A 15,317-nucleotide genomic window follows, 5' to 3' on the forward strand; every position below is an offset into this window, starting at 1 on the left:
AAGAATTTCCTATTAGGCGCAATAATGGATTTAATTAGTAGCAACAACTATACAGAATCCAATTTGCGTGAATCATTGAATTTGAAAGAATTAAGAAGCTGGGTACTGGCGACGGGTGCAATACCATAACAAGGATATTTAACTGTGTATATGTAAAAGAAATTTTACGTGTAATCAAATTAGTTTTTATTCACGTAATAGATGATTATGCTTTAAAAGAATTACTACCTTCACTATACTTTGAAAAAATTAAGCTTTCGTGCCGATAACGTATTATAAATGTGAAGATAAAAGAAGACAACAGAGAGAAGTCAATAGACTTGTGTGTACTTTATTAAAGATCAAAGTCATGTATTTATATAGCAGAATCAATGATACAATAGTAATAATTTCTACGGCTGCAAGTGTAAAATTGTCATTCCCGTCTAAACCCTAATAAACTTACCTTTTACAACACTTTCATGTATAATCCTGCATAATCTCGAATGTTATCAGATTCGGTATGTAGAACAAATAATACAATGCAAGCAAAAGTTCCTAGATTCATGGAGATATAGAACAACATATAAGTTATCATGGTTGCATATCCATCATTTGAGTCTTCAACAATTATTCCAATAATTACATATATCTAGTTTGACTCCCATCTTCGAATCAATTATTAATCCATTTTTCAGGAATCCCATTTTTTGTAAATTATTTTGTCCCTTCCACTTTCTCTATCATTATTCCACCCGAATACAATATGAATGAGCAAATTAATTAGGGCAAATTGTTGCATATGCATAGAAATATCATTAGTTGATTGATCTAAATTCATATTGAATAAAATTAACTGAAAGTAGAATAGTTTCTCGTGTTTTTTATTTAATTGCACGTGGTAAACATAAATCTTATTCCAATTTTGATTTGAATAACAAGATTGGTTGACCAATATAAAGCAAATATTCGTTGGAAGGTATGTTAGTAAGTGGACAATAAGGGAATTTTAGGAAAGAGCCCCTTTTTTTGTTCCTATTACTTTCTATTTTCTATCATATATAGCATCATTGTATATTTCTATTCCTTAAGTCAATTATCTTAAGCCACACATACATTGCTTTGCATTGAGCTAAAAAAATAAAAAAAAAAGGACTATTCCAAAAATTAGAATACCAAATAATGGTGGCCAAACGGGGGGCATAACTTTTTTGTCTATGGCTAAGCATCCATATAAAGCGCCCATCTCATAATTGGCGAATTCGTAAGTTCAATTCTACTGGATGCACGCCAATGGGACCCTCATTCTCCATTGCGAAAAATATCGTTTGAGGTTGTTGAAAAATATATTTTTGCAAGGAGATAAATGGAGAAGAATCAAAGAATAAAAACCAGAAACAAGATATCAAGATGAAGGCCCGAACAAGTGATCGTTATCCTCAAACGATATTTGCCTTCCCTTAGATTTAAATTTGGTGCTTTAAGGGATTATCGGCAAATGGTTTGCTTGATTTGATAAGGATTAATTACTCGAGCACTGTAAGTGAAATCCCAAAACTTGAAAACGGAAAATAATGAATATGACATTACAAGGAGCTTTGATTTTTGAATGAAAATTATAATCACCGAAATTGGCTTTTCATATATTTCATAATGAACCTTAACCACATATATATATATATAGGTCTCAACTATTCTCCACGAATTGGTGCCAAAAACAAATGAAAAGCCACCAGAATTCAAATAATAACAGCCATAATGTTGTTCTATGCAGTCGTAGAGGCCAATCCTATGCAACAGTATACTTTATTTAACGGCAGGGCCATTAGGCATATCACTATGCAACCGCATAGGCCATTCTCATCTTTGGCCTCCGGTTTCAATTTTCATTCCATACACATTTTATTAGTTGTTGAACAATATTCCAACAGTAGGTATGACTTATGAGGCTGGCCCAGAAACCTTAGGCATCGTACAAACAGTATATATATATCCTGGTATATTAAAATGGACTACTGAATTGTATGATAAAATGCACAAAAAGCGGGTTAAAATTTTATGTTGTCATAAACATTAATATCTAATGACCGATGGCTCTATTTGATCCTATATGTTGGCAAATAATTTTATGCATTGAGAAAAAATTTCAATCATTATACTTTAAAGAGAATTAGTTACAAATACACTAGAGAAAGAACCAGATGAGTATTTGGTGAACTTTTGTTTTAAAATTAGTGTTCTGATGAGGGTGTTTTACTCTAATAGTAAGATTAACTAAACTTGATATTCCGTTTCGTTTTTTGGGTTTTTAAATGTTTTGATGTGTATTTTTGTGTTGTATTATAGGTTAGCTGAATTGGCGAAAATTGTGCAATTGTTCAAGACAATGAACAAAAGAGTGATGTTGACATGAACCAAGAAGAGGATGACATGAAAATAGGCAAAGAATACTAGGAATGAGCCAAAGTTGCATGAAAAGAGGAGAATTGTGTACAGCCCATCTACGCTGCACCAAAAGGCAAAGTTCATTATCTATGACCAGCTAGTCACTATCTTAGTTGATGACGAAGAAGTGGGATCAAGTTCCTTGCTATGCACCTAAACAAAGTCACTTTCCTTTGTTCGGCCTAAAACAACTGTATTTAGTTGAGAGGGCTTTTCGAAAGGCTATCAACTGAAACGTTTACGTATATAGAGCGCTACCATCCAAGCGCTCAGGCACCATTATGTTGGAAAACAGAAAATTTGAACAAAGTTTGGGTGCCCAGGCGTTACACCTTTAACTCCTGGGTGCCACTCAACTGAGCTATGCTACACTTACAAAGGTGGGTTACAAAGTTGGTTGACAAAATAACATCTACACCAATCATTTCAAAAACAGATTTTTAAATCATTTCAAATCAATGGCCTTGATTTTGCCAACACACTTTGTAATCCAACTTTTGTAACCCAACTTGATACAAGTAGCTTTATTGCCCAACTAAACACACAAGGCAACATACCCAGGCATTGCGCCGTTTCACCTACGATTATTTTTTATCTGTTAAAAACCCACAACTTAATATCGAGATAAACATTAGAAGAGGCATAAATCGTTGATTTAGTCTAACTCTCACTTTAGATTCATTTACATTACATTAATACCATAAATTTGATCATTCAAATAAAGTAAAGACTATTTAATTATTAAGGTACTTAATACGAACTTAGACCCTATTTGGCACCCACTTTTTGAAATTAAAATTGGTGGAATGATATTTTTTTGAAAAATGAGTAGCTAAAAAAAATTTTAATTTACGTATAATATTATTTTACGAAAGATTGTGTGATTGAAAATAAAAAATAGAAAACAGAAAAATGAAATAATTTAATGGGGGCCAAAGGAGACTTAATTGTCAATCCCTGCGAATTCAACATCCTAGCTCATCATCATATTATAAAACTTAACACCGTGCTCATCATCATATTATAAAACTTAACACCGTGCGCTTGTGATATAGCTCGCACCTAACATTTCAAAATTAACATTTGAGCATTTGGTAAATAAAAATAATTTAATAATCTTCGTGTATATAATTATTGAAGTGGACTTTGATTGTAATAAATTTTCTGTTATTAACATTACTGGCAATGTAACATTTGTTTTTGCTTTTATATAAATTTAATATTTTTCTAGTACAGTGCATTCACTACAATTACATAAACTTCAATAAGATTGACGCATGTTGAATCTGATAATTTACAAAGTTGCAAAATAAAAGCATAGTCCTCATAGTAAATTAATCATATAAAATAAAATCTATATTTTCGAAGCAAACCTGCAGCAATTCAACTTCTCAATTTCTCATTTTCATATAATAAGATAAACTATGAAATTAATTTAAATTATCTTTAATGAGAACCATGAAATAAAACATGGTTTATTATTGAATTACTAATAAACCTAGAACATAAAAGGAGTTACTTTAAAATTGATATTTTAGTAAAAGATGAGTGCATAAACTGAAAGCAAAATCTGAAAAGTTACCATTTCGTGGCTTCTCAAACTCTTTATCCCAAATGGTTGGGATTCTCTATAATACCAATCTTCTCGCATCAAATGATCTATGAAATAATATATCTTAAGTTTTCTACAATTTTTTAATTTGCTAACATTAAAAAAAAAAAAAAATGAACAGGGGAAAGAAAGGAAGGAAGTAGACACCAATATAACAGAATAAACTCTTGAATTCATGACAGAAGTTTCTAACATCCAGTAAATGCATGAAAATAAGCAACGCTTAAAACTTACATTTGACTGCTGGAGCAAGGGAAAATCGAAAACTGCAACAGATATAAGATCGATAATCCTATGACTAGATCGATAGGAACTTACATTCATTATACATTCTGAAGCCATGGAACTTAAAATCAACGAGAAGACAAAAAGCAATAATGTAGAACCACTCTCAAAATCCTAGCTCCTGCTTTGGAGCTTTCAAAGAAAACGTCGAGTTGGTCGGTGGCTGCAAAAATAACCAGCAACATTATTTCTCAATTTTTATTGCTCAAAGAAACATTAAGAATTTGTTTCCACAGCACTAATGCTCAAGTCTCAGTAATCTTAGCAATAAAACGAAGGCAATCCAATAAAAAAGAGTGAAGAATGATCTGACTAACTAATTGCTGGCGCGGTTTTGGTTTCACAAATATAACACTGCCTTCTCATTACAACAGCATAATAAAGGCTTAAGATTTGCAGAATGAAAACTTTGCCAAAAATATATTAATAGCTAGGAGTGGGCATTTTTTCCCGGAACCGGATCAGAACCGTTTAGAACCGGCCAGTTCGGTTCCAGATCTTCAAGCATTATTGATGGAATCGTCTAATGATGCACAGACCGTCATCCGAGGCTGCATCCCTTTAATTTGCATATTGGAAAGCAATTCAATTTTTATTTTATTTAGCCTGGGGTGGAGTGGATATGGGAGAAGAACCTTTAACTACATGTAATTTCAACAGTAAGGATAAGATCATTCTTACCTTGGATTGGAGACCAATTATAGTTGACTTCAACAGCTGATCCCCAACTATCAATCTCAACTTTCTAATAAACTCATCTCGCGTGATTTTCTTGCTCTATTATAGTGCCCAAAAAGAGTGATTAAATAAAAAAAAAAGGGTTAAATACAAAGGAGAGAGAAATGGAACAGAAGCCGCAGTTATAAATTCCTTGACATACCCTGAACAACGCATATTGAGAACGCACCAATTTCATCTCCTCAGGAGAAACTTTATTCGAAATAGCTTCAAATAACTTAGCAAAAGGCATCCAAGGTGATTTAGGAGCCTTGGAGTTAGTCAACCCAATGCTAGGGGCCTCTTGCGCAAATTTGTTCACGAACTCATGGGTGTCACAATTTCTCCCCTAATAACATTGAACATTATTTACGAAAACAGGAAGTTAAAAAATAAGTGAATTTATCATCATTTTTTATCGTAGGAAAAAAAGTCACTGATGCTTGTTATGAAAAAAATAATAATGATTATCTAATCAATAAAGCAACTAGGATATGAGAATAAGGCCGTTACTGCAAAATCCAATCAAATAGCTAGTAAGCCTCTTATTATTCAGGTTCAAAATTCACAATTACGTATTAATTCTCTTTGAGGGCTAAATTTTACAAGGGATACAACATTTCCAACTTAGACTAAAACGGAGAAGGTGGGGGTAGTTTGGCAAATTAACAAAGTGCATGAAAGAATGACTTGCAAGAAAGAAACCGAGAAATCTGACATTCAAAACCTTTTTCCAATTTGAGAGTCTCAAATAAATATGCTTGTGAAAGTCAATAAAGATAGCAAATCTAAAATTGTCACTATCCGTCGAGTCTGGACTTTGAAGTTCCAATTCGTTCTCCCATTTTTCAGAAAGTGAACAAACAAAATTTAAGAGGACAGTGTTAGCAATGAAAATTTATAGAGCCCCAGTTTGGTTTAGATAATAAACAGATTTTTAATAGATTTTGATAAAAGTTGAAGAAATGTATGGTTGAAAAGTTGATAAAAGTTATCGATCACATTAAATGTGTGATTAAAATTAGTTGACTTTGACTTAGATTTTTATCAATTTTAGCTAAACCAAATAGGGGCGTGCATGATATATGCAATGAAGCAGCAACAAACCAAGAATCAATTTAACTTTCATCACAAAAACAAATCCTCTAACTGCCAACCCACATCGCATTTGTGAAGAAGATCCATGAATTTGAAGAAACTTGCATTGCAGGAGGAGAACAAATTTCTATTACGGAAATAGTGATGACACTAGATCCGAACCGGCAAAACCCAAGCAGACTATTATGAAGAAAACATACTTCCTCCACTTATTGCCATGGCCATAATTTTGCATATGTTATTAGGAACAAGAGTGGATTTCATGGTATGCCTTCTTTTTCCCCAGGTATACCATATGCTATTTTTCTTAAAAATACATGCCAAGACAAGTATCATAGGTCCCCACAATTAATCAAAGAACATTAGTTTTTGATCAAGGAACATGACGCAAATGCACAGAAGCTTTTGTGTCAGTGATGCATGTCTTCATATGCTTGAATTGGACCACCTGACTTGGTATTGTATCGATTGAAACCTTCCCATTGAAGGTAACTGTTCACTAGACAAAATCAGTATCCAAAAGTCATTTGGAAAAGTAGAGCATTACCCATTCATCTGGAGGCGAATCAAGCTGTAACTGGCACTGTGCTCCCTGACTAGTGATTCCAGACACATCAAGCCTGCTCCCTTCCGCAACAGAACACCCTGCAGAAACATGGAGAAAGTTCATCCTTGAGTACACAGAATTCTTTAATATACAGTCAGCGAGCAGGTAAATCAACCAATTTACATAAAAAGATAGTATGTATGCTCATGTATTATTCAAACAAATTCATCAACTCTTAATAGAAGAACAGTAATCTTGCCACTATCCATGCCCAGACGTGAAAGATCACATAACTTCGTATAGGCACTAGGAGTGGGTCCAGAATAATTAAACCTTTTCACTTTAGAACCATGCATAGCATAAAATATTTATATTTATTTTTAAGGTCAATAATTATCCAAAAATAGCTTATTCAAACTTCTCAATCACTGTAAGACCCTGGACAAGTGTCTGAACTATTGTCCAGGTTCCAAATGTTTTGACGGCACCACAGGTGTAAGACAAACATTGTTTCCTACCAAAGCAGTAAAAAAAGAAAAAAAGAAAAATTAATAGCAAACGAAAGGCACAGGGGAAACATAAGCTAATTATCCTTAGAATTTTAAGTAGTTTGCTCAAGATGTAGGGACACAGATGGCTGTTTCCTTTTATTCCCAGTGGAAAGCCACACGGGATGGGGGTGGGAAAATGCAGTAGTTTACTTCAATTTATCAATCCTATAAAACTAACTCTACAGTTTTATAATCGTACCACAATTAAGTTGTTCTTTTGAACAATTTTGGCTCCCCCATGATGGGGATTTACGTAATCACCAAAATCTGAGTCATATGTAACTGCATTCTTTTACGCGCAGTGACAGCACAGCAAAGAGGCCAAACGGAACACAAATTTGAACCCTCATAGATGTATCAAATTCCTTTCTTGGAAAAATATATTACGTCAAAAAGACACATGCAATGTCCATTTCCAAACTCGTAGTATGACATTTGAAAGAAATTCGACCTAACAAACTGTCAAGTGACTTAACAAAACCTGTCATCTCCCTCATTAGCTGATAAAACATTGGCAAATAAATTGACTAGAGTCACAAATCAACATTATATTTATGTAAAAAGGGCTCAATAACAATTGTTTCTCCTATATCCACATCAATAAGACCAAGAGAAACATGTCAAAACTTCACACTGAATGACAAACTCCATACAGGGAAAATAAGACAATATACTTATAAAATAGGTACTTGTACTTGGATATTGATATGAAGAAAGCAAACATAGTGCACACAAGAAATACCTTCAAGCCCAGGAGATACTCTGAAGCTAACAACATATTCTGGATAGATGTGTGTGTTCAAGTTCATATTCCAAACAATATAATGACTTGGATTCTTCAAATCGTCAACACCGTTGTCATAGATTTCATCACTAGGATGCCACTGTTGAGATTCGGGATGCAAGGGTTCCATGTTTCCTAATATGACGCGACAAAGCAGCATATGTTGCACCCCATTTTCATCAATATCACAATAACTTGCACTGATACAAACAAAAGATGAATACTTCTAAGAAAGAAAACTAATAGCAAATATGAACAACAGAGAAAGATTTATTCCCCCTACTATCATGTAGAGCTTTGTCAGAGAAAAGCTAGCATTGCATCACTAACATATATGTGTGTGTGTGTGAGTGTACACACACACACACACACACACACACACACACGAGGGGCTTTTACTCCGTGACTTGTTGATAGTTTAATGTAATATGAATAAACATCTAATTATTATCAATAGCAACCAGAAAAAATATAATTATCCAATTATTAAGTTTGTATGTACCATACACACACACACACACACGAGGGGCTTTTACTCCGTGACTTGTTGATAGTTTAATGTAATATGAATAAACATCTAATTATTATCAATAGCAACCAGAAAAAATATAATTATCCAATTATTAAGTTTGTATGTACCATACACACACACACACACACGAGGGGCTTTTACTCCGTGACTTGTTGATAGTTTAATGTAATATGAATAAACATCTAATTATTATCAATAGCAACCAGAAAAAATATAATTATCCAATTATTAAGTTTGTATGTACCATATATATAAGTATACATCTTTGCCTGAAGATTATGCAAAATATAAGTACTTCATTCAAACCTGGCATAGGCACTATTTACAGCAGTGAGGTGAGCTCCATGTCCATATTTGGTCTTAAATTCAGGTCCTCCATGCCCAAAACCATACATCATAATGCTAGGAACTGTATGTTTGGAAGAAGCAAGCCAAGCATATTGAACATTTGCGTCCCCACGATACATTTGTGTGATTTCAACCTGCTTCTTGAACAGTTCCAAACGGGTTTGCAACATGTTATTAAAGCAATTGCTAATTTCAACTATTTCCACTTTTCCAAGTGGACTCATTCCCATGAGAAACATGCTTCTTACAGCATCTGAATCCACAGCTTTAAATGCAGAGTTGAACCTCGAAGAAATTTCTTCTCCAGTCTGTTTGTTTTCGACATAACCCTGTCCTCTTTTTGCATCAGATCTTTGTTTATCTTTGTAGTCACCAGAAAATTCAGAGTAATTTTGAAGATGTTCTTGGTTAATTTTCAACTTCTTTGCACTGAAATTTGATTCTTCCACACATTCCTCGGTATTACAATTATTCACTCCATTTACTCCTATCTCAAGGTGCAAATTTATTTCAAAAGCTCCATTTTGGTTGTCATCAACAAATTCTTCATCTCTTTTAGACTCGGTTAAACAGGTATCATGCATATCAACATCGGCAGAATATATCTCTGGAAAGAAACATCTGTCGGCTTCATCAATCCATGCAATAGGCTTTTGTAAACCTGTTGCTAAATCTACTTTAACCATACGTAGGACATCTAGAATTATACGAGAATCGCTAAGATGTACCTCAATTGCAGCCTTCTTTGTCAGAAAATCTTCTTTTACAGCATCAATAACATCCTGAGTAAAATTATTCCACTCACTATTCTGATAAAAGAGTAAGCGTTTTGGCGGTCCACTTTTCATAAAGTTTGAGTAATTTTTGAGCAGAGATTTCTGCAAGTGACAGTCACACTTTGTTTGGCATTCATCCGTTCTTTTCCTCTTGCCAAGCTTGCTAACAATTGAGTTATGGTTGGACTGCACTGACAACAACTTGCAACTAGATCCAATCCTATGTGCCAAGTTTTTCAAGTCAACAACAATCTCACGACCATCATCTAATACTACATTAACTGATTTTGATTCCATTATCTACAAGAACAAATTCTATTTACAAACTCGGCTTCAAAAGGATAACTGATGGCATAAAGTATAAACACTCAAGAAAATATCGTGGGGAAACACTTCCATAGAGAGAAAACTGCGAATCCTGTCAGGAAAAAATTAAAATAACAAAATCAGTTTTTATAAGGCATCCATAAAGCATCATAACATATCAATTGGGCCTTCTATGCATATCTTCCAAACTGTTGTCAGCCATGCACATGGTGTCAACTAACAATGCTAGATAGAGAGAAACAAAATGATAGAGAAAATAACAAATAAAAGATTCCAACTACGGTTTTTTGCCAAAAGGAAAAGAGGGAAAGTTGACACTCACAATTGGCACATGCGAAAAAAACCTAATTAAACCATTGGCCTAAGAAATTTAATGAAACGATAAAGAAGTAAACATCGGTAGCTTTATAGAATATAGATCCAGTAGGTCTAAGTGATTATGTTAGTAAAACCTGTATGATAACTTTAGTATAAAAGTGACTACATGTCAAATAACTTGCAGCGTTGCTTACCACATGCTCCAATGAGTGGCCACATCTGTACAAGCTCCTCTGCGCCATGACAGTGATGTAAACTCGACTAATTATTTCCCTTTCTCTGCGATTAGGAACTAACCCTTTCTGTGTGACTACGAACTAACTAACCGCTAACAGCACCAATGCATTAACAATCCTCTAAAAGGTAAAATATTGTCAGTACCGAAACTATAGATAAAACAATTAATTAGATAAACAATCACAATTAATTAGATAAACAATCACAATTAATTAGCTAAACAATCGAAGAGATAAACATACAGCAATGAAACTTGTAAACATAGACATAAAATGCTTCCACTGTTGGAATAACACAGGTCACATATCCGGCAACATAAAGAAACAAAATCCAGATCATGTTTGCTTACCCAGTAGGAATTTTCCACCCCGGATAGTAGCTCAAATTCAAAATACTCAAATTCAGCAGAATTGACACTCATATCAAAACGAGAAAAGGAACTTGACCATCGAGTAAAGTCCATCTCCTTATTCTTCTTTCAAGAGGACCATAAACATCTGATATCTCGCTCACTCACACACGGATGCAGACTAGTTTATAATATGTGAAATCTGTCTGAAATCTAGTTTGTAAAACATTATATAACTCACAAATCCAGATATTTTAGCAGAAAAAATTACAGACAGCTGCTCATTTCAACCATAAAGAAACAAAACTCTTTATGTAAAAAAATAAATAAAACTCTTTATGTAAAAAAATGAATGAATAAATAAATAAATAATAATAATAATAATAATAATAATAATAATCATGATGATGATGATGCCTACAACAATTAAAAACCCCACATATTCACAGCAAAATATCAGTCAAAAAATCATAAGTGATCTCCAACAAGCATTTACAGAAAGTCAACCATCCTGGATTTACAAATTCCTGAAATAACTAAATAATTCGATTTCTAAAATGCATAAACAAGTACGCCGAGCACATACTTCTAGAATATATATATATATATATAAACATTGTGCGTTAAAGAATAGAACTTTACATCCAAAATACGTGAGAAAATATGAAAATAAACCCCGATCTGTGCAATAACTTAACATCTAACACCAACGGAAAATTTTTAAAAAAAAAAAAAAAGGACATAATAAAAAATTAAAAAAAATATTTTACCTTATAAACAAAAATCTCTTCACGGCTTGATCTTGATTCTGTCTCCTGGAAGTTTTATTCTTGGGATATGAATGAACTGAATAATTGATTACAGAGCGGCAGAGACTAAAGGCGATGGTTGTGAGTTCATGAATAATTTATGAAGTATTTATTTAAATAATTTATTGATTAGTATAAATATATTTTTCTGGGTCTGACTCGATTATATCTGTTTGCTTGGTGCAAAAGAAATAAGGACGAAAATAATTAGAGAGAGAAAGTGAGAGGAAGGTGGGAATAGACCGACCACCTCGCAGCAGTCGTCTGAGGAGATTTTCGAGGGATTGGAAGGATAGAATTATAGAAATGACATTTTATAACGGGATGGCGTGGAGTGGGGTTACCGTGTTACTTCACGGGGAATGGAAAATTTTTGCTTTCTTTGCGGGCCCTGTTTGGTATTAAAGTCAGATTTATTTTTTATTTTTTTAAATTTTGATAAAAGTTAATAAGTCCATGTTTAGCTCTCATTCTTTTCTCATTAAAATAAAAAATATGATCGTTATCCATCACATTAAGCCATCAAATTTGAATTTCTATCTCTTATACAGGGCTCATAAAGACTATATTTTTCATTCTCATTTTTTCAAAAATGAGAAACAAACAGTAGCTAAATGTATAATTGAAAAATTGTGAAACTTGTAAAATATTTACTTAAAATTGATTATTGACTTTAATTTAAATTAAAATTTTAATTTTAATCGCTGCCAAACATAAACATAAGACATTATTTTTGATAGTGGGCTAATAATAACTTAAGAAATTAAACGCATTTGATGACGTGAAAATGGATGGATCAATTCGAACTGCGCGAAAACTTTTTTTCTCTTACAATTACTATTAGGACATGTTTGATTGACCACATTTTTCATGGAAAATGGTTTTCCACCAAAATGGCTTGTTTGATTGCAACATTTTATAGGGAATTCCATTTCCTCCACAAATGTGCATTTTTCGTGAATTGGTGGAAAACCAATTTTCACCGGTGAGAATTGGTTTTCCAGCTTTATTTTCTATTTTATTTTTTTAGACCTTTTTTTTATTTTCAATAATGGGAACAAATTTTATCCACAATTGTAAAAAATTATATTCCTTTAATTGACAATTTTCATAAAAATATAGCCAAACGTATACTAAAAAATTCAAAATTTCAACATTTTTCAAGTAGAAAATTATACAAATCAAATATATTTAATTGACAATTCCTACGAAAACAAGTCCTAGGAAATTCAATTCTTTAAAATTCCTTTTTCTTTCCACCCAAATTCCATTGTTACAATCAAACTCAATTCTTTTAAAATACAATTACAACAAATCAGTCGAATTAGATATGTGATATCTAAAGCATGGGTCCATAAGAGAAATAGATATGTGAATGTCCTAAGTTCACCCATGTCTACATCTTTTCATACATCCTTGGATGAAAAAAGTGTGATGATATGTCCAAATCTTGAAGAAATTGGAAAATAAAACAATGAAAAAACTTGAGTAAATTTCTTGGTGATGATGTGATGGAGAGAAAATAAAAATAAAAATTTCATTTACTCGTGTTGAATGGCATGCTTAATTGGGCTGTTTCCAATACACCTTTTTATGCATTTTTATTGTTTATTCCACTTTTTGACTTGATTTGGAATCTATTTTGCTCTATTCAATCAAACATTCTTAGCCCTTGTTTGATCCCCATTAAATTAAATTATATTACATTATATTTTTTCTCTCTCCTATTTTCAACCACACAATTTTTCATAAAATAATATTACACGTAAATCGAAAACTTTTCCTTCTTTTTTAGCCACTCGTTTTTTTAAAAAATACTATTCCCCCATTTTCATTTTCAGGTAATGGGGATCAAATAGGAACTTAGAATGATTGATTAAGCTTAAGAGTAAGGAGAAGATAGCATAATAAAAGTGCAAATAACAAAGTTTCTTAGATCAATGAGTTAATTTAAGAGTATCTCGCTATAAAAAATAAAGACAGTCATTGAAATAAATAAGAGATACTAATAGAAAGAAGATTGCACGAAGATATAAGCCCATGATATTTTAGTAGTGATTTTCCTCAGGAGATATATCCCTCTTATATATCTCCTCCCCCCCCCCCCCCCCCCCCCCCCAGCTATAAGATGGTGTCTTCAACTAGCTGTCCCAGTGCCGTAGATCTTGGCATGATAGAGTTGGGGAAAGACCTGTGTTCGTGAATACTCTTTCCATAGCACGAGTAACTTATTGGAAAGAGAAGTCTTCCCTTACTTTTTGAAGAGGATTATTGATTGAAAGAAGATGTATAATGAGGTTTTCTATGTTTGTTTTTTCTCTCAAAAAATTTGAGAGGTGTTAAAGTGTAAAGAGTATGCTTGCTGTTTCTTTTTTCAACTAGTCATTTTAGTTCCGTTCACAATGGGAAGATCCCATAATTGCTCAAAACGCCATTTTTAGTACGACATACATCATGGGTTCCAACAAACCATGATATTATATTTTGTATTTTTGTAATTTTTAACTAAGAAAATACTTACTTCCCAATAGGCTTATAGACTTGAGACCAAAATGTGAAAGTGTGACAAACGAAGGTGGTTGTGATGTAAAGAAAAGTTGATATAGGTGAGCCCACTTGGAAAATAATTGAGCATCAACATCTTTCAAGTTGATGGGATTCTTGATTTTGAATTTTTTTTATGCAGATGCCTTGATGCATTTACCATTTAATATTTCAAGAATAATAAAAGAAAAAGAAAGATACCAATATTCAACCTTTAACGCTCTAATGTTCAAAGAAATTTAATAGTCTTCGTTTCTAGACGGTGTCATTACGCTAGACAATTTCCAATCTTAAATGATTCATTTTCAAGCCATTAAGAATGGGAGATAAAAAGTCCCTATTTGGCCCCTACTTCATAAAACACTTCTTCTTCTTTTCTTTTTTATAAATTCATTTTCACAATTTATTTTATGGAACCCACAACTTTTGTCAGTTTTTAGATTTTCACTTCTTATTTTTCTACTATTATCTAATAAATTAATATGAAATATCCTTTAAAATTTTCACTTTTCATGCTCTTAACACTCTCTAAAGTCTAAACCATTGCTAAAGCGGAATCACAATCCTTGGTGTTGAGCCTAACACTCTTTTAAGAATACCAAACCTACTTAGAGCTATTTTAATATAATAAGTCATCCCTCATGTTGTCAAAAGCAGAGATAATACCGAATTAATTTGATCTCACTTTGTTGGAGAAAATAAGAGATTATGTCATAATATGAAGAAATTGATCATAATAACACAAGAATAATATAATTTTGTAGATAATGGAGATTGTATTATAATATGGAGAAAAAATACAAAGATTGTATGTTTATAATGTTTCTAACTTCTTACTAAATCATAATGAAAAGCCAATTATATATAAAGAACAAATAGGAAATGTCCAAACCCTTATGATAGAGTTGTATTTGAAGTAGAATTCAAGAGTATGGAAGAAAAATCATGCAAAAGGCTAAATCGAGGTGCCAGTGGGCTAAAATCTCCTTGGCCCCTTGGGTCCTTAACTCCTAAATCTTGATTTTCTTTATCCCAATGTCTTCTTTAAGCCCAATGCAA

At 32.8% G+C, this 15,317-nt stretch overlaps 1 protein-coding gene across 2 annotated transcripts; it reads right to left on the reverse strand.

Annotated features, from left to right (window-relative positions):
- Positions 1-4,167: 4,167 nt before the first annotated feature.
- Positions 4,168-12,007, reverse strand: LOC111381216 (inactive poly [ADP-ribose] polymerase RCD1-like). Of its 2 annotated transcripts, XM_023004967.1 has the most exons (8): positions 11,676-12,006; positions 10,514-10,675; positions 8,857-10,092; positions 7,977-8,218; positions 6,684-6,781; positions 5,202-5,387; positions 5,003-5,098; positions 4,168-4,484 (listed from the first exon to the last, which is right to left on the reverse strand). In XM_023004967.1, exons 3-8 carry the CDS (start codon positions 9,969-9,971, stop codon positions 4,428-4,430), a joined length of 1,794 nt encoding a protein of 597 aa, XP_022860735.1. In that variant the 5' UTR covers positions 9,972-10,092; positions 10,514-10,675; positions 11,676-12,006; the 3' UTR covers positions 4,168-4,427. The 2 variants fall into 2 exon arrangements, with proteins under 2 accessions (XP_022860735.1, XP_022860736.1); XM_023004968.1 differs by lacking the exon at positions 10,514-10,675 and having other exon boundaries at positions 11,676-12,007.
- Between the last annotated feature and the right edge of the window lie 3,310 nt (positions 12,008-15,317).

The sequence above is a fragment of the Olea europaea genome, unplaced genomic scaffold, assembly GCF_002742605.1.
Source record: "Olea europaea var. sylvestris unplaced genomic scaffold, O_europaea_v1 scaffold227, whole genome shotgun sequence".
Classification (NCBI taxonomy): domain Eukaryota; kingdom Viridiplantae; phylum Streptophyta; class Magnoliopsida; order Lamiales; family Oleaceae; genus Olea; species Olea europaea.